At 39.6% G+C, this 20,471-nt stretch overlaps 1 protein-coding gene across 3 annotated transcripts in view; it reads right to left on the reverse strand.

The window, feature by feature from the left end:
* Positions 1-20,471, reverse strand: part of LOC119728114 (kinase D-interacting substrate of 220 kDa B-like) — a 129,649-nt gene that overhangs the window by 46,296 nt on the left and 62,882 nt on the right. For all 3 annotated transcript variants that reach the window (XM_038200188.1, XM_038200187.1, XM_038200189.1), the window contains one exon: positions 2,133-2,231. In XM_038200188.1, the coding sequence (XP_038056116.1) occupies positions 2,133-2,231 (99 nt within the window). The remainder of the gene's footprint in view (positions 1-2,132; positions 2,232-20,471) is intronic.

Below are 20,471 nucleotides of genomic sequence, written 5' to 3' on the forward strand. Positions count from 1 at the left end.
CTCCAGGTGCTTGTAAAATGATACTTAAATTCTTGGAATAAAATTTTCTCAAGTCCAACAGGATGCTTGTCATCCTTACTGGATGTGAGTTAGGGGATGAGGTTAAAGGGAATGTATACATCATTGGCTTTTGCTGTAATTTTCAGAAATGAACTATTTGAGGGGTTAGTATAATAGATCAAATACATGTATTGTTACACTGACATGTTTAAAGTTTTGTGTTCGAAAATGCTGGAAAAACCAAGAAAAACAAAAATGTGCAAGTAGTCTGGTTCCCTGACTCCACTGAAGATGAAATGGATCAATTTACAGATGCCGGGACATTGTACGGTATTAGGGAACCAGTCTAGCTGGCCTGCACCCATTCATGAACATGAAACCAATAGCAAACAAAATTTGGACTGAAGAAAATGGTAAATTTGGAGCAGTAGTGAAAAATAGTTAGGTTTTTCCTACGGTGGTTGGCCGACCACCGTTGGAAATGTATACAAAATGCAATTTTCTGGAAAAACCAAGAAAAACAAAAATGTTCAAGTAGTCTGGTTCCCTGACTCCACTAAAGATGAAATGGATCAATTTATAGATGCCGGAAAATTGTAGGGTAAGGGAACCAGTCTAGCTTGCCTGCACCCGTTCATGAACATGTAACCAATAGCAAACAAAATTTGGACCTAAAATGAAAAAAAAAGAAGGTAAATTTGGAGCAGTAATTGAAAAAAAGTTAGGTTTTTCCAACGGTGGTCGGCTGACCACCGTTGGAAATTTATACAAAAATACCACTTTTCTTGAAAATGACTTCACAACAGATGCCATAACTTTACAGGATGCTTTAGACTGTCATTTACCAACATCCTAGTACGGTATTTCGTAAAAATTTGTTTTTTGATGTTTGCAAATGTTGTATATTCCCTTTAATCTTAAATTTTGAAAATTACTGGTGACAATGGTTGAGAAATAGTGAAAATAATTGGTTCTTGACAGTCTAGTAGACGGGTGTGCTTGGCCCTACAACCATATGAATGGAACTCCGTCAAAAGATATGAAGATAATTTAATCTACTCTACAGCTGTGATCAAAGTCAATCACAAGTCCAATCACAAAATCAGGTCACATGCAACACTGAGAAAGGTATGCCTAAGGAATGCCTTGACCACGGTTCATTTGAGCGCTTGTCCGTTGACTCCAGGGGCAAGTTCGCGCAAGAACTTTTGTTGACCAATGGTTAACCATAGTTCAACCATAGAGCAAGGTCCTTGCTCTATGGTTCAACTAAAGTTAGACCAAACTCTGTCTAGTCGACGATGGTTGACTACGCTAGTCGACTATTTGGAACCAGCCTACCGTGGCTGGTCGTGCAACGATTAATAGCTGGTTATCAATAGCAATTTCCAAAGTGCAGAGGGAACCAATTATCAACAAAAATGGCGGAAAACGTTACTGTGAGCACTAAATTTCATTTTCATTGCACAGTTTTTCCATACATTTACGATTATGTCACTTTTGTCACCATTGTACAATAAAATTGGTGATTATGTAAGATGTCCTAAACTATACACAATCACATTTGTGTAAATAAAGAGAAACAACAACTGTTAAATAATTGTGCGACCGCCATTTTTGACGGTTGTTGACATGACAATAGTTTGACTAAAGTCGTTCACACTTCAACTTCAGTGCGCATGCACTAGGTACGTCACGAACCAACTACTAGTTAACCACTGATCCCTGCTCGAACTTGTCCCTGATTGAATGACTTGTGATAGACTTGTAACAGTTTTGGGACGACTTGAAGACCTGTAATGACTTGACTACAGCTGTGGTTCATGATTTAAAAACTAAATAGCAACAAAGCCCAAATTTTAATTTGGGAACATAAATACATTCAAAAATGGGTTTTGCCCTTCGCTGACGTAAATTTATAAGCACTGCATACTCAGTGGATCTGAGAGCTTGCAAAAACATTTTACTAGCTCACTGAAGTGGGACTCAAACCCAAGACCTCTTGCTTGCTAGTGCAGACTTCTTATCACTCGACCACCGAGCTTGCCGGGGTCAGCTTGCCAGTTCGAATCTGGTACAGATTAGGCAAAACCCTGAATTTACATCTTTACAAAATTTTTTGGACTACCCACCTCGTCTATGGCTTTGATGTCAGCCCCTCTGTCCAGCAACTCCTGAACCAACTCCAGCTTACCGGCCTGTGCGGCACACATTAGGGCAGTCTGTCCTCCCTGAAAAATAAACGGAAAAAATACCAAAACATTAGAATAAAATCAACAACGATTAATCCTTCAATGATCAAACAGAACTCGAGGTACTGTATGACCTGTACATTTTGTCTTTCTCGAAACAATTATACTCATCAATGGCCAATTTACCACTTGTACACAAACTAGTATGTTTTTGTTAAAGCTGTGTACCTGAACTGTAAAATTCAAACTTTACAAACCTTCAAATTTTACGAGTCGCTAAAATCCTGAAAAATGCTGCCTGTCCGAAGCCACTCAGGGCTTTTCAATTCTGACAGCTTATGCTATGGTCACTAACGGTTTACAAGCGTGTACACTGCCCAACTGTTTATTTCGACGATTCCTTTGAAATTGTACCCAAGACAAAATGTCTGTGACCAGGGAGAACAGGCATATCCGATTCTGAAAAAAAAAAAAATCATCATCGCTGACGAGTTGCAATGGGTTGACGTACCAGGCTCCGGTAGCCTTGCAGCAACTGCCATGTCGCGGGCCCAAACACGCTGGAGTACATTATCCAATGTAAACGACATGTATCTGGCACAGGTAAACGTGTCAAAACACTTGATGTCAAGCACGGTGCGAGCGTGGATGTAACTTGCTCCCAGCCACAAATCAAAATCAATGTTGAGCCAATATGGCGGTGTGGGTGAATTACATTGCGTATCGTACATCACATCATTGCCTTAGTAGTGCATGTACATCATGTACAACTTTCCAGATTTGCTCTTTGAATCGTAGTGTCGGCCACATTCTAACAGAATTTCCCTTAACATCTGTGCCCACTGCATGAATTGAAATACCCAAAACATCTGTGTTTTTTTTTTCCAATTGCCTTTTCCTTTATAGAAAAATTTTCATGCCACAGAAATCACATAAATATTCATAGGGTGGATGCGAGTGACATTTAAATTAACTTGCAAATTCCGGAATCCTTTAACGGGTTTATGATTCAATTATCCAATCTCGTTAGGGCTTCAAAACCCGCCACTCTGGAATCTTGTTAAAAAGTCAATTGCGGGATCTTGTTAAACTGGAAAGATTTGTCAATAAAGTGGTTGACATACCACATTTTTTTTTTCTTCAAGTGAGACACATGGCTCGATACGTTAACTGTCAAAGTACTCACTGTTGTAGAACCGATCCCCGTAGCACCCATGACTACAGGCAAAGAGTTTTAATGGCAGACCTAGATTTTAACAACCCCTGGACAAAAAAATTATTCCGTAACGTCTTCATTTAATTAAAGTAATGCATCAAGTCACTGATGCAATGTACTCCGGACGTATGGCATACATCACAGATACTTGAAGTCAATCGCAGTGCTTTTTACGAACTACCAAAAATGCAATCCATTATTGCACTCAGGCTAGCCAGATAAAAAATATGGTCCTTCCAAAAAGGTGACGTGATAATCTTGCATTCCTTAACAACTTCACTCTGTAGTGTGCCCCCAGAAATTACGAACACGAATTTTAATGTGCACTTGTATGTTGCATTCAATCAATGGTTGACAGCTGATTTCACAACTCGTACGACTGTTTTCGGTTCTTGGCAACTTCGGTCACGACCGAAGCCTTGGCACGCTCGGGATGAAATTTCACCACTTTAATGGGCCATCGACCGCTGCATGGATGTAAACATACATGTACGTGTCCAAGAGAAATGGCTCCGGATCCATTCGACGGAGATGTTTTACTGGGGGAAGAAAATGGGCCTTTTATTGCCGCTCTGAACCGACCTGGTTTTCTTAACAGTCTCTTTGCACTGCAGAGATCATTTTTAATACTATGCCTCAATTATTTCCCTTTTTTTAGGACCTCTCTCGTACTCAGCACAAATTCAAATGCAAATGGAAATTTGTGACATCACAGTTTGTACCGGTATTTACACTGCGAATGCACAGAAATGTTGAACACACATCAACTTTGGTGAGTTTAGTTGGGAATGTGTTGTTAACTTGACACCAAAAATTTGCTTCACATTCACACCTACATAACTTGTGAGGTACTAAGCTTAAAAACAGTTTTCTGGAGATAAAAAGTAAGATTCTTACACAAAGCGATGGCTTCTTTCTTACAATACAATTTATATTATTAAGCTGAAGAATGTTCCAGCAACACACAACGACTTATTGACTTTTTGCGACTTAAAGGGAAAATACAACATTTGCAAACATCGAAAAATAAAACGACCAAGTTTTTACAAAATACCTTACAGGATGTTGGTAAATGACAGTCTGAAGCATCCTGTAAAATTATGGCACCTGGTGTGAAGTCATTTTCAAGAAAATTGCATTTTGTATACATTTCCAACGGTGGTCGGCCAACCACCGTAGGAAAAACCTAACTATTTTTCACTACTGCTCCAAATTTACCATTTTCTTCAGTCCAAATTTTGTTTGCTATTGGTTTCATGTTCATGAATGGGTGCAGGCCAGCTAGACTGGTTCGCTAATACCGTACAATTTCCCGGCATCTGTAAATTGATCCATTTCATCGTCAGTGGAGTCAGGGAACCAGACTACTTGCACATTTTTGTTTTTCTTGGTTTTTACAGCATTTTCGAAAACAAAACTTCAAACATGTCAGTGTAACAATAATTTGAGTATTATACTAACCCCTCAAATAGTTCATTTCTGAAAATTAAAGCAAAAGCCAATGATGCACATTCCCTTTAATTTGTGACAATGTTTAGGAAACACAGTTTGGCTTTACATGTACACCAATTCTGATACCCATGGTACATGTTTTTAAATCTACATTTACCATAGGTAAGCAATGACTCAACCCACAGTGACAATATGGGAACCAAAATGCCTTGAATTTTGAACCACAAATCTTGAAACCTGATTCAATTTGCTTCCAAATTCAAAAAGCGACGAACCCTACCTCAAACCAGAAGCTCTCATCCCATGCTATATCCATGTGGCTCCTAGGGTACAGTCCGACGTTAAAAAGACGTGCATACTCATGATGTTCCCAGTGCTTTAAATCCAAAACATTTGTGTCCCCTCGGGGCTAAAATATTCATCAGTCTACTGAATAAATATTTTCTGTGCCTGGGGTCCTCCAGGGCGAGTTCAGAGACCCAAAATGTATGTACAATCACGACACCTGTTTATGTAGACCTGCCAATGACATGTACATGTACACCGTACTTCCAACTTCCAAAGTATTGTTCTGCATGTGGAAAAACAACATCACCTGTGATACGTCCATTCAGCACCAATGTGAGATCCTGATGTAGAATTAGTCTGCTCTACCAGAGTTCCAAGTTGTAAAGCAGGCACAAAGAAGAAACACCACAATTCAAATAGCACTGATCAATTTTTGAAGACAACCACTGTAAGATTACTCAAAAGTTCCAAAGTTAAGACTTAGGGGGCCTACACATCCAGTAACACAAATGTTCCAAAGTACATGTATGTTGAGAATATCCAGTTCTGGTTCAATTAGTTTTCCATTTCCACTACCTCTCAGCATCAAAAGAGCATCGATCCAAAATCATCCAGTACAATGTCCCACAGTACATACATGTATGTTGCAGACGTCCAACTCTGCAGCATGAAGTTTCCCGGTTTCACAACTTCACTCTGAGCGTCAAAAGCATCTATTCAAGAACATTCGATCCATCCTCGCCAGCCGACACTGTGGGGAATGTTAGTCGTGCACTTCACGTTTCACACTGCATATCGAGCTATCCGACAAATATGAAGAAGGGTACTTTTAATCAAACATCCACCTCAGTCCCCTTAGGTACGTCTGCCACTGTTACTGCGAAACAGACTCAAAGGGATGACTGCCATCAGGTCCTTGTGGACAAAAAATCGTCCTGGGTCCATGGGACCCGAGTCTCGAATCACCTGCTTGCCCGCTGGATGCGGCACAGTACGCACTAGAAGTGGTTTTTGCTGGCAACGTCCTCCGTCCTAGCGTCAGGGCAATCAAGACCCAGAGTGCAAACAAAAAAAGTCACAGCCAGGTTCAATACGCAGCCATCTCAGCATGCACCCACGCAATCCAAACAACTGGGGCTGGAGGTCTGAAAAGAAGCATCAGGCCGGATCGACGGCTCGCGCACTTCCTCGACTGAGGGACAGGACAGGCTCGTAACTCTTTGGCAAATGACCGTGCACTGATCAAAGATTATCTTTTCTCTTCTGGGAAATTATCTACCGCGGTTAGAAGTGGTTAGTGGTGGTGAAGAGGAAGGGGGGGGGGGTGGTGGGAGAAGCACCCCACGGTTTAATCACAGGGAGTGATATTGGACCGCCATGCATAACAGCAAGCTGCGCAGCGGTAGTAACCTGATCACGCCGTCTCCGTGAAGACTATACTCTCTCTCTCTCTCTCCCTCTCCAGCCGAGCCCAGATGATAACCAACGCATTCTGATGGGTGGCCCAGGCCGTATGTTAAGAAAACACTGGACACCACTTGCGGTAGAGCCGGCGTTCGTCAAGTGCTCGTTTACCAGTAATGGTTTATTAATGATTGAATTAATGGTACCCTACATGGTATCCAGTGAGCACTAAGCTAGCTTGTTAAAGGAGAACGTGACACTGTGCATGTAGCTGATACACGCAAGTGAACAAAAAAAATCTAATGGAAAAGCCAACATGTATAAACAGGCTGATGAATTGAGGATATATTAGTTTTGGTTTTCCAAGGTCGTACATGCGTCGTATAAACATCAGTAAATGCATTGTCCATATGTTTATTAATCACTGAAGTGATTGTAACATACAGACACATGGAATCTCGTGAAAACTAAAATAAATTGGCTTGTTAAAGGAGAATTTGACACTGAACATGACGAGGCCATCAGGACTGGCTCATATGACAAATTCACTAAACTGACATTATATACCTGAGCTTCCTAAGTTTCCACACGTATCAAGTACAGATGGTTGAACATTAATCATAGATCTACACATGCACGCAAATTACGACCAGATCTATGATACAGTGTCAGTGCCAATGTGTACTATCGATTGGTTTGGGATTGTCTTTCTCTGTAGTGCACAAATGAGAGGTCACCGAAGTCATCGTTACAATGACAGATGATTGGGGCAACGATTTATCTGCAATTTCCGTGCAGATGCTGAGACTAATTACTGAGCTGGCCAGATGTTAATTGTTCCATTTATGGAGCCACTTCAAACCAACAAGATAACATGGTTTATACATTTGTATACATTTGTATACATTTGTATACATTGTACACATCCATACATGGATGCATACAGGTAGGAGCAATACCTGAATACTGGGGCTACTAAGTGTCTATAGGGCCTTTCACACAAAGTTTTGTGTTGGACCCGGGTCCAACACACAGAGATGTCTGGAACCCCTTTCACACTATCAAGAATCCAACATGGCTTTTACACAGGTCCGGCGCCCTACCCGGGTAAAATCCAACCCTGGTCAGAACCAGGGTTGAGAGGCTCTTACCCCGGTAGAAAATCAAAAATCTACAGCCAATCCGTGTACACCCAGTGTAAGTGTGAACAATATACCTTGCCTACCCGTGTGTGATGGACCCCGATTCAAATAACTGTGGACCCATTGATTTTTAACACAGGTGGGCGAGACAGTCAGTAGTGTGAAAAGGCCACGTGTCTACGGCGTAAATACTGAGAAAAAAGATTGAGATAAGCTACTCAGTATGCTGCCTTAGCCACACATTGATTACAAGGCATGTTTGGCAAGATAATTTTATAATGTCAAGTGGTAAATGTAGACGACAAAAAGGAAAATGGAAGTCATCAATCACATCTTCTGCGCAAGGCTGTGTCAATAAGGCGACATGAACTTCTCTGTCAGTCTATGCCATATATCATTTGATCATCAAATCAAATCCAAAGCCGTCTTTCCATGAGCGTGTTTTCAGACCCTTATGTGTCCATTGCTTGGTTAGGCCTGTAGTTACAAACATACGCATGTAATGAAACAGGCAGCTTTAAACAGACTTCCTCTCATTACAACTGTGATTTGGGTGTACACTGTAAAACTTCATGATTTGACGACGATACAAAATTTCCGAATGGAACCTGCAAAGGACATCTGTGTCCCCAGGTGCAATTAGCTTCTGTGTATCTACCTTATCACCTGATGGCATTCAGGTGCCTTCAGGTACGGTGCATTGGGGTCAAGTCTAGTGCAACTCAATTTTAAGTCTAGGTGCCAGTCTGCCAGACATACCGACAGCCTCAGTGCCTGTAGCTCAACCAAATCAAGTTTAAAACTGCTCTGAGCTGACTGAAGCCATATAGTTCCATGGTTGAAGAGGCTGGTGACTGGAGTCTGACCACTTCTATCTGTTAAACTACTTATAAATGTACATTTATTAATATCAACTTACGTGTACAAGTATGTTATTAGTTATCCCATGAGCTTGAGTGCAACACAGAATAATGTAGTGGCATGTGGGACACAGACGCACTACATGTATGTTATTCCGTGTTCCACAAGTGTGAGTGGGATAACGAATTAATCTTGAAGCAAACTTCACGAAGGGTAAAGATGGAACACACACATTGTGCATGAACTTGTGCAGCGGAAATGGCACGCGCATCTTGGAATAGAGCGCAGAATAGTGCAGTATGCACTGTAGTACTAGGTATAATACAGCACGGTCTGTTGCCAAGGATCGACCAATCAGGATCGAGGATTCAAGTTTGCTTGAAGATAAATATCAATACACTAAAAAGGTCTTTTGGGAACTGTTGCCAATTACTGGAGAGCAATAAAAACATATTCCATATATTGTGGATCAGAATTTTTTATGAACTGTGACGCTGAGGGATAGTCATCATCAAAACTGCCATCATCCTGGATAGTTGAAGTGCAGCAATCAGAGAGTGATTGTATATCCTTGTCCAGACTATTTAAGATAATGCAAACACTGCCAGCTTCCATAAAAGCTATCAGTAGAACCCCTCGTTTTGTACGTTGCACTTTGTGACATAAAACTTGGTATAGACTTTTCCTGCTCCAGCAGCTAATAATAATCCAGACAAGATGTACTGTACATGTTTGTGTAGCACATTTTCAGCTGAGTTGGAAGAGTTGGGTGACTGGAAGTTCTCAGCTATAAGCAACCACAATCGTAACCATGACCAAGCCTTTGTTTTGCAAGGCCAGCTTCACTTTGGGACAGCTGAGATAAAATATCCTCACTGCCTGTTCTCAGGTAATAGTAATAGCAACCAACATCCCAACGATGGCTGAGTCTTTGTTTTGCAAGGAAAGCCTCGCTATGGGACAGCTGAGTTGAAAGATAGGCCTCACTGGCAGCTCTCAGCCAATCGCAACCAACATCCTAACGATGGCCGAGTCTTTGTTTTGCAAGGAAAGCCTCGCTATGGGACAGCTGAGATGAAAGATAGGCCTCACTGGCAATTCTCAGCTAATAGTAATAGCAACCAACATTCTAACGATGACTGAGTCCTGGTTTCGCAAGTGAAGCCTCGCTTTGGGCAATTATGACCATTCCATGCAAAGCCAATGGCTTAGTATCCAACTATCCATGCCGGAAATGCTTCAAAATGCGGAATTAATATCCCACACTAACCCAATTTTCCTTCCTTTTATAGTCAACCACCTGGTAGAACTAATGCCATTGATTCCTTCTGTCAGTCAGAAAACAAAGTAAGGGAATAGCCGTGGACATTAACTCCTCAAACACTCAAGGAGGATTTGAGTTTTGGGGAAAAGACAGCCTCGGCTTATCAAGAAGAATTCCGGAAGATCAATGAAGCTAATATTTGTGTTTGCTAGAGGGGTGGAAGACAGCTGCAGAAGCGAATTGACATCACCGGCAAGTTGCAGGTCCCTTTGGCTTAATCTGGCAGAAACGCAGGAAAAGTTGACCGTGGGTTATTTCTCTACGCAACAGGGATGCGGCATTAATGTGGTGTCCAGGGTTTTAGACAATAGCGGGCTAGAGGCAGGCAGGGCAGTAGCTCAATTTTTGACCCCCTGGGCTTCTCAAGACAATCTGGGCTTATCAAGACATTCCTGGCAACTTTGTGTGTACAAATCTAATGACTTATTCACTCCGTGCCACCATTTATGAGGTGTGGCATTTTACTTGTTAGGTTTTCAGTTTCCCATGCACTCAACGTTCTTTTCAAGTCAAAATATTGTTGAATATGCAGAAAAGGATTACATGCAATGTGTGCCAGATTCTTGAACTATGGTACAAAGTGTCTGCCAATAATGTTAATACATTTGTAATTACGATCACTTGAGAGATTATTATGTTCATGGATAAGAAACTTTATTCCAATGCATTTTACCCAAAATGTAACGATGAGACTCTTGTGACGACAAAGGAACTTGTAAGGTATGACAAAGGAACTTGTAAGGTATGCGTAGGATTAAACAGGCCAAACAAATAACTAAGTAAAAAATATACATTGAAAATTCATCATCAAAGTGAAACAATAATCCTTGTAATTTATACATAACACCAAACATAACATAAACATTTGTTCAGTTGCTCCTGTGTTGAGCTTTGTTTTGTTGGCACAGGTACGTGTTTGTCAAGGATAAACAATTATCACAATTGTTTTTTTTGCAGAAGCAGTTCAATAATTAACTGTGCAAAAACAAATACTTCACCTCGGACGATGTATCGTCGTCCTCACATTCGCCAACATCTGATGGCCTGTGAAACAAACTGAACGACGCCGAGCGCAAGGAGTCACGCACAAACGACATTCTGCTAGACGAGTCGTCGACCGCATGCAGAATTCACCAACTTCAATGCGCATTACGCACACATGTCAGAATTTCAGTATACGGCATTGGCAACATGTACTGGCACTGTTCTTATCTAAAGATAATGTGGCGCTTACATGTATATAGCGCTTTGTATCAAAGTCTCAAAGCACTTCCTAATTAGTTCCAATCTGGTCCCAAAACATACACTGTACATGTGTGTAGTTCCAATGTGGACCCTAATATACTCAGCAAAAACTCAGTACACTCGAGCAAGTTCAAAAACTAACGACTCGTAATGAGGATTTACTGGCCGGCTTGGCGCGACTGTTCAACGTGGCGTCAACTTCTACTAAACGATGTCACGTGTACACACACATAGGACAGTCACCTGAACGACATGCTAAAAATGCCGCCTGTACATCTTAACGCTCGGTCAAAATGAAAAAACATGTTTTATATATTATGTACACACGCGGGGTCAAAAAACACATTTATTGATTGTGAAGTCCATTATGCTCCGATCAGACTGCCGATGATACCACTGGCAGCCAAAGTAAAGATTAATATGACCTCAACAAACTCCCTTATCTGATGCCAAAGTTTATCCAAAACTTTGCGGTTTTCATAATTGTTTTATTACGCAGATACTATCACAAATCAATCACTGGAAGGGGCCACCTACGGACAAAAACTTTGTTTGGGTGGTTTTCTGTTAAACAAAAAAGTCTTTGTCAATGACTGTCCTGAAAGCTTGAGGCAAGAGAAAAATGGTTGGTTTTCTGAGAATGTCAACATGGTACTGAGAAGTTAAGGAATTTTTTTGAGAATACCACAACATATTTTATTTGTGTTTTTTTTCACTGAATATCTTTTGAACTGATGACTCTATTTTCAAACCAAAGTGGCATTCTTAAAAAGAGTTAAAACAATTGACAATGTACATTACCCCCAAAGAGTTGATTTGAAATCTAAAATAATTGAAGCCCAATTTCCACTTCTAAAGGAGAGTAAGAAATAAGAAATTTACATGACGCTTGCTTAGTTATGATCAATTGTGGAAGTGCTGCAAATTGTGCACATAGACTTTCAACTAGTTTTAGGAATGTGTTAGCATGCTTTCCGGAAATGAAGACCTAACCTCAGGAGAGTATGCCAGTATAAGGACAGGCAATGCCCTAAAAGTTTATGAAACTGTATTGGCTGCTATGAGCCACGATGACCGTACCCTTCTTGTTGTCTGATTGGTCTACAGAGTGGTCCAAAAAACTTTATACTTTTTCAGCCGCAGATTTCTCAGAATTGGGGAGACAAGTTAAAATCGTTTTAAGATATTCCTAAACTACAGCTTTTTCGTGGTATAGGGTGAAAATGGCGCTGAAAGCAAAGCCTAAATTAAGAAATGGCGATGGTTTAAAGAAAGACGATCAAAAAGCAGTTTGTCGAAACGCAAGTCTACGAGATATGGTCAACACAATAGCACTACATGTACGTGCACAAAGAACCACAAAGATGCTGTAGTTTAGGAATATTTTAAAACAGTTCTTACATGTCTCCCCAATTCTGAGAAATCTGCGTCTGAGAAAGTGTAAGCTTTGTTTTGGACCACTCTGCTGTTCTCAAGTTTACCTGCATACAAATTTTGTATGTGAGGAAATAATTTAATTTGTTGACCCACATAAGAAGTCAAAAGGACAATGCTGTACTTGCCCTTCTCTGACTCTATATCTGAGTTAGATATCAGAGCAGTCTTCTGACTAGCTTCTCAGCAGCCAAACCTCAGACGTGTAAGGACTGAATATCAAAAATGTCATACCAGGCAACACAACTCTTCTAGACCACTAGAGGACTGAAACGTTGCCGAGTGGGAAACTCATAAGTCATTTCTATAATTAAACTGTATTCATATCCTCAAAAACACACACTGGAATGTTAAGAGAATCAGGCGGTGCTTTTCAACAGCAGTAAAAGTCCAGGAAACTCATTGCTCAATTTCATTTAACAGCATGTGCGACCTTTGCAATTTGCACAATGATTGCTCACGTGCTCGTCAATGCAGATTAATCTCCTCTCCCCCTCCTCCTGCGAGCTCGGAATTCAATTATGCGTCTGAACAGGCTTTAAATAATGGGATGATTGGTGCAATTATAGGATGTCTGCACCATTCATTGTCCATTTTAAGGATTAAAGCCTAACTCAATTAAGCAAATCCTGTTACACCAATAGCTGTTAATTGGTTTTTTTTTTCTTGCATGTACATGTATGTATATTGTGACATAAAACTGATGTAATCTTACTCTATGGTGCAATTAAGGTGCAATTTATCTGTCATATTGTGTGGAAGGTAATGAAACCATTTGCAAAAACATCCCCCCCCCATTTAAAGAACAACTATACAATAACTCAATAGAAGATTATTAAAAACATTATAGTTTCAGCTCAGTAGATATATTTTTTGAGAAAAATTTAATTGGCATTGTTTACTTTGCAACTTTTCAAACTGCATCAGTTTTCGTAAAAATTTGTCAATCTTCGACGATTTACAGTCTTTGGTAGCAAAGGGGGTATCAAAATGTAGAAAGCCAACAAATTTTCCCACAGGTCTATATAAATGATGTCATCATAAGACGATCAGATTCAAAATTATGACCCCTCCAATGAGTGTGGACTTTCTTTCTTTGTGGTATTCATTTCAAATATTCAACGGGAACCGAAAAAAATCACAAGAAATGTGAATGCAATGTCAATGATAATCACTGTGAGTACTGTTCAAAACTTGATTGAAAATACACACTTTTTTTAACTTGTGATTTATTTTAAATTCCTAGAACATCTACGTGTATTTACTGAATTACACCAAAAACATTTCCGACTCAGTCAGTCCCAGCCCTCTTCTACATACTTTAACGACACTAAATGACGTCTATGGGCGAATCTGATTTCTCATAAAACACAAGAGCCATTTCGGATTCGCAGAAAAAAATGGCCATCTGAAGACTTCCTTGTCGAGCGCAAGGAAGTACTGACGGAAATCCCCGGGCACGTGCGACTAAAAACAGTCGGCAGGTATTGATTTTGTTCTTTTTGTTTAAAGGAAGATCATTGGCTCTGTTCAAATTAAATACAATTATGTCTCGACAGTCTGTCAAAAAAAGGACAGTGGAATTAATTAGAGACCTTTTTGGCTTGTGTACACGTCGGATTACGGATATAAAGACTTTATGTAATTAGATACTGACAGATGCTGAATTTATGTACAAGCCAGCCAGGATGTAAATAAAATTTCAATTATTCCTTTCAATACACTAGCATTCTATACTCTAACCAACATATCAAACTGCATAGATTGCTGCTAATTCTGTATCTGTGTACCCTGTAGATGAGAAGTACAAACCTTTGCTCACTGTTTCATAAACTAACCCTAACCCTGCTGAATCCAACAGGATCAAACTATATCATAAACCCATTGGAGCCTGTTGGATTGAGCAGTAAACCCCCTGTACCAATGTTCACGTACGTATTCAGGGGGTCTACCCGATGTTCCCAAATATTGATGTTCCCTGAAATCCTTAGAATTAAGGTTAGGGTTAGGGTAAGGATTTCAGGGAACATCGATATTTGGGAACATAGGTATTGGGGAACATACCGATAGATATGCACCCCGTATTCAGAGTCAGATTCTGTTGGGTACTGATAAGTTGCCAACTTGGACTCTGTTGGATCCAGTGGACAACTAAAAATTAGGCACAGTTGGTTTCTGTTGAATTGAGCGGGAAGTAACTGTTGGACCCTGTTGGATCATGGAAGAAGGATGTGCTCTAAGCTTCCTCCATGGTTGGATTTAGCAGGGCAGTCTTGAGGAACCCTTAGGGGATTAGGGCTTAAGCTAAGGAATGAGTTAGTATTTCAATGTTGTCACATGTCAAAAATTGAAAGTTAGGCCCTATCTGTAGAATCGCATTTAAATAAATTTTCTCTTTTACATTATTACAAATTAAGGAAGGATGTGTTCTTTCCTCCATGGTTGGATTTAGCAGGGTATTCCTGAGGAACCCTTAGGGGGTTAGGGCTTAAGCTCAGGAATGAGTAAGTATTTCAATGTTGTGTCACATGTCAAAAATTGAAAGTTATCTGTAGAATCGCATTTAAATAAATTTTCTTTTTTACATTATTACAAATTAAGGAAGGATGCGTTCCTTCCTCCATCGTTGGATTTAGCAGGGTAGTCATGAGGAACCCTTAGGGGGTTAGGGCCTAAGCTAAGGAATGAGTTAGTATTTCAGTTTTGTCACATGTCGAAAATTTAAAGTTATCTGAAGAATCGCATTTAAATTTAATTTTTTTTAATACTTATTACAAATTAAGAAAGTCCAAAGGGCCTAATCTTGTGAACGAATTCAAAACAAAATCCTCCATGCCCCCCCCTTATTTATCCCCAATCTCAGGACCGAATGCTTCTTCAGAATATAAAACTCTGATTGACTGCATTTCAAATTCCGAGAGTCAACATAAGCCTCTGAATGACTCCATCTTCGGGGAATTGTTGCTAATAACCCCACAGAGACTAACAGACCACTCTATCAATGTACACACACAAGCCTACATGTACATGTACATGTATGTACATTTATACAGCCATCAAACTACACGCAATCAACATTCGGCATTCATGAATTCCCTTCTGCCCAAAGCTGTCGTTAATTCGGTGGCGGTTAATAACTCAAAAGTGCCTGTCAAACAGAGGTTTTTCCCCTCGGAAGTTTATAGTCTACTGCCTCACTTATTGGAACTACCGGTATTCCTCTCCTGTGTCCCTCTTGAAACCAATACCATGATAGTTTTGCGTTGATATAAGCAAGGTTCTTTATCTTGTAACCCCCCCCCCACCAACTCGCAGTTGATTGGAATTTACGGAACGTCTTAGGAAGCCTTCAGGAATGTCAACCGCTGGTGTGTCGCTGCGTGCCGAAGCTCAGCACGCAGTTATCCAACACTCAGCTTTATTTCACGTGATCACTACTGTCTCCTGCAATTATATTGCAAACATTAAAAAAAAAACTCGAGCTTCATAAGCACAGATCGCTCTGTGTCTTTACTGCACTTTAAATCTGCATCCAATTTAAAAGTTGCAGCGAGAATTAAAAAATTAGTGTACCTTTGGTATTTCTAATAAGCCATTAGAAGTAGTCAAGGTCAAAGGTCATTCGGGATAAAATCGCTGACGCCATGTGACGCGATGTTACGCGTTATTTACGCGCAAGCTTCGTGTGACAGTGACCTCCTTCGATGAGCATTATTCCGCATGACCCGTGACCCATATCATTGTGCGCATCATGCGCAGTTGAAATACCGAACCAGCTTATTTCAGGTCAATCCAGTCAGTAAGCAGTTTTTAGCAGTTTTATTCATTTTCATCATTAGAAACTTGTTAAATTAATCTGATTATATTCCAACTTCTTAATGTTCCTATTCACTCGATGATCGAATATTCAAATATTCGGTTTATTTGGTAAAGCCCTAAAAAACTGATTGTCCGTAAAACCCAATACAATACAGGGTGAGTAAAAAAAAATGAAAACCAAATTTTGGGACCATTGTTTTAGTGAAGTTCTGCATGTAGAACTTTCAAAATCTAGGATATGAAAGCTCCATTCATAAGCTTTCTTTTAGTACAAGAATCATTCAAATCACTCAAGTACTTTTCAAGTTAGGGAGTTTTAAACGCAACCACTGTTTTAAGGTTCTGTCCACGGACCACAAAAAACTTCAGCGTTCTTTCAGCAAAACGAAAACAAATCACATAGGGATGTGTGTGAATTGATTTCGTTTTGCTAAAAAAAATGCACACCTTTTTCTGTGATCCGTGGACAGAACTTTAAAACGGTGGTTGTGTTTAAAATTCCGTAACTTGAAAAGTACATGAGTGATTTAAATGATTCTTTTACTGAAAGAAAGCTTTGAATTGGGCTTTCATGTCCTAGATTTTGAAAGTGCTACATGCAGAACTTCAATAAAACAATAATCCCGACATTTGGGTTTCGTTTTTTTTTACTCGCCCTGTGTACGTTATGGCTGAAATTCACATTAGAAAACACGGAAACTACTCAAACGAATATGTTATTTGCTCAAACTATTCCTGCGCCTTGTTAGCATTGCTAAGTTAAGTCACACTGACAGGTATGACCAGGGGGTACAAATTGAATTAACGGAGGGAAGAGTTTTTTTTTTAAACTCCATGTACGTGGGGACTTATCATATTGCAGCGATGATGCAGAACAAGATCAATGAAAACTCATTTAATCGGCCGACTGTGCGGTACATGGGGGAAAACCTTGTTAAAATTTGGCAAGGTGAACGGATTAAATCACTGCATTCAATTTAACCCTGAAATCATGAAGTCAACCCATTAATGACTTTCCAGCCGTGCGGTATTTAATAAGCGGAAATTGTCTGGAAAATGTTATGGCAGAAATGTAATTAGGTATTCGCCTGCAAAGCATTTTAATGATAAAGTCTGGAGGGTATAGCAAGCCTGAAAAACACGATGGCTGAAATGTGCTTGGATAATCATTAATTAATAGACTTTGCTGTGCCAATCTATGGTGGCACTTTTTGGCCAACCGCGGGTTGGTAAACTATGAAGGGACGTCGCAGAAATACAGAATAGTTATTAACCCTAACCTTCCCAAATCCTCTCAGATCCTCTTTGCAAAATGGAGGATTTTTTTTTCAGGATGGAGGCTAAATGGCAAAGAAGTGTGGCTAATTTTAGAAGATGCACTGTGTCAAGGTCTTGGGCAAGACCTTGTGTTGTTTATGCGCAGCCGTGCATAAATTTAGGCCTAGATTATACTTGAAATCCTCCGCACTGCTCCAGGATGTCACTGGCTCTGCCTTAATATGCTGACAGTGATTACTGGAGGATTTTGCAGGATTTAGGCAGTGGTCATCTGTCCGAGGACCACATTCAAGAAATAACGGAGGATTTTGCAGGATTGAGGTTGTATCCTAGCAACAATTCCCACGGAGTTAGGGTTTTAATGTTTCCAAACAAATTGTGGGATTGCTGAAATTTAAAGAAAAATCTTCAAACACTACAAAAAAATAATGTTTTTCCCATAATGAGATTGTTCATATAATTTTGGCAAAATATGTTGCCAACCAAGGCTTAAATGTATGCCCTTGTGGCAGTCCAATAAAATGGGAAAGAAAGGTCTACAGAAGAGCAGGGATTATATGTTAAATGTCAGACATACATTGTGTAAACACGATACAAACATGTATGTATACATATGCATCAATTACGGGTACATCGGGGATGGCCGCTTAATGGAACACGTTAGAAACTCAGTTAAAGGTGATAACAAATATACAACGTTTGCAAACATAAAAAAAAAAAAAAAAACCAAATTATTAGGAAAACCTTACTTGACTGTAAGTGAATAATAGTCTCAAGCATCCTGTGAAATTATGGCACCTGGTGTGCTGTCATTTTTAAGAAAAGTGGAATTTTTGTATCAATTTCCAACGATGCTGGGCCAACCATCGTTGGGAAAAATGACTTTTTTCAAACACTGTCCCAATATCACCAAATTCAGTTAGTCCACGTTTTGTTTGCAATCTGTTACACATCTGTGAACGAGTTCAAGCCAGCTTGTCTGGTTCCCTTACCAGACTATACCCCGACGTCTATAATTTGCTCTGTTTCATCTGAAGTAGGGTCAGGGAACCAGACTACAAGAACAGCATGTTTGTCTTGCTTTTTCAAGCATCCACGAACACAAACTTTAAACAGGTCAGTGTAACAATATTTGCTATAAATACATGTACCCCCAAATCCATCCATTTCTGAAACTTACAGCAAAAGCAAATGCTGCACAGGTATACCTTTAATCATAAAAACAGCAATGTTTTCCCCGAACATAATCGTCTTTATCGAGGATGGCGTGCACACATGCAAGTCAAATGAAAAGCTGGCGTTGCTGAATCAATAGTCGTCATATCTTGGACTGAAACAAATGTACGGCGCACTGTGGTGGCTGGCGCACTGTGGTGGCATGCACACTACAGCCAATGATCAATCATACGGTAATGTACTTGCTCAGAATGTGTATGGCACATAATGATTACCGACGACGAATCAAATTTATTTTGGCTACTGTCTTGTGAATATGAGGGACCGACTGAGTGTGATGGTCTCTTGCTTGAATAATATTTTGGTGAAATCAATATTGTACCGGTAATAATGGTTAATATAACAAATTGTCTACACTGAAGGGAGAACAATCTTAAATTTGATACGAATGGTCGACATCCATCAAATGTCATGTCCACATGTTTGTGACTGAGCATAGTTTTATGTGCAGAGTCTATGGTACATGTACATATATATGTAGCAACAAATGGATTGCTACAAGGATCTGAAACACCGTGTTCTCTGGAGACATATGCACACAATAGGAAACAAAAGATTGTACACGTCTCCACAGGGCAATTTTTTATAGATGAATATGTCTCCACAAGGTTTTTACAAAATAGATATATGGATTTTACTCAAAAACTAGGAATTTCCAAGCTTTGTTGATCACCGCAAATGGTAGAGTTTTAGAAAAGGCATATTAAGTCCGAATTTCAGCCAAGGAAATTAATTCTGGTTAAAAAAATCTTTAGCATTTTAAAACTGTACTCTCAAACTCGAAAACTTTGGTACATGAGAACAAAGAAATGTCTCCACAAGGATACAAATTTCAGTATGTGTGTACATGTACAAGTACAATGTATGCAATAAATCCTAGGAAATTATCCTATATAAAAACAAATTAGCTGGTGCTGAATTGTTAAAATAAATTCTAGTCAGGATACAGTGACATCTTTGACATATATACGATAGATATTGTACATTCAAATGTTGAACTTGACAGTGAGAACAACTTCTAAATGAACCGCATACATCTCACTTCAGGGTTCAGGATAGTGTTGCCCAAATTGCAACAAACACCACATACAAAACTCATTAGGGCTGCGTCGATAATTTGGAATATTCGATCATCCACCTCACCGTTATCCAAATCTAACATTTGAACCAAAAAGAATATTCTAGTCCTAGTAAGCCGTCTCGAAAAGATAAAAAATTCAAAATACCGTAAGTTATGAGTTGAGTGTTTTTTTAGTTCAAATTTGCATCTCTAATCACTGTCAAAAGCAGCTATCGGTATGTACAAGTAGTCAGCTTTCTCAAAAAAATACATCGATACATGCATGATATTTATGATAAGTTTTTACCTCAATGTCAATATTCGAATATTCGGATATTTGATCAAATCCAAGTTCCAATAATCGAATACTAAATTATTAGAAAATGCACAAGCCTGCATTTCATCTTGTATGTTGTACATATGTAGCATTGATCCGTCATTTAACCTTGGCATGGAGACAATAGCTGAAGACGGCGTGCAGACGGTGGCTTTGTCCAAAAAAAAAAGGTGATTAGAATTT

Source organism: Patiria miniata, unplaced genomic scaffold (genome assembly GCF_015706575.1).
Source record: "Patiria miniata isolate m_02_andy unplaced genomic scaffold, ASM1570657v1 HiC_scaffold_20, whole genome shotgun sequence".
Classification (NCBI taxonomy): Eukaryota; Metazoa; Echinodermata; class Asteroidea; order Valvatida; family Asterinidae; genus Patiria; species Patiria miniata.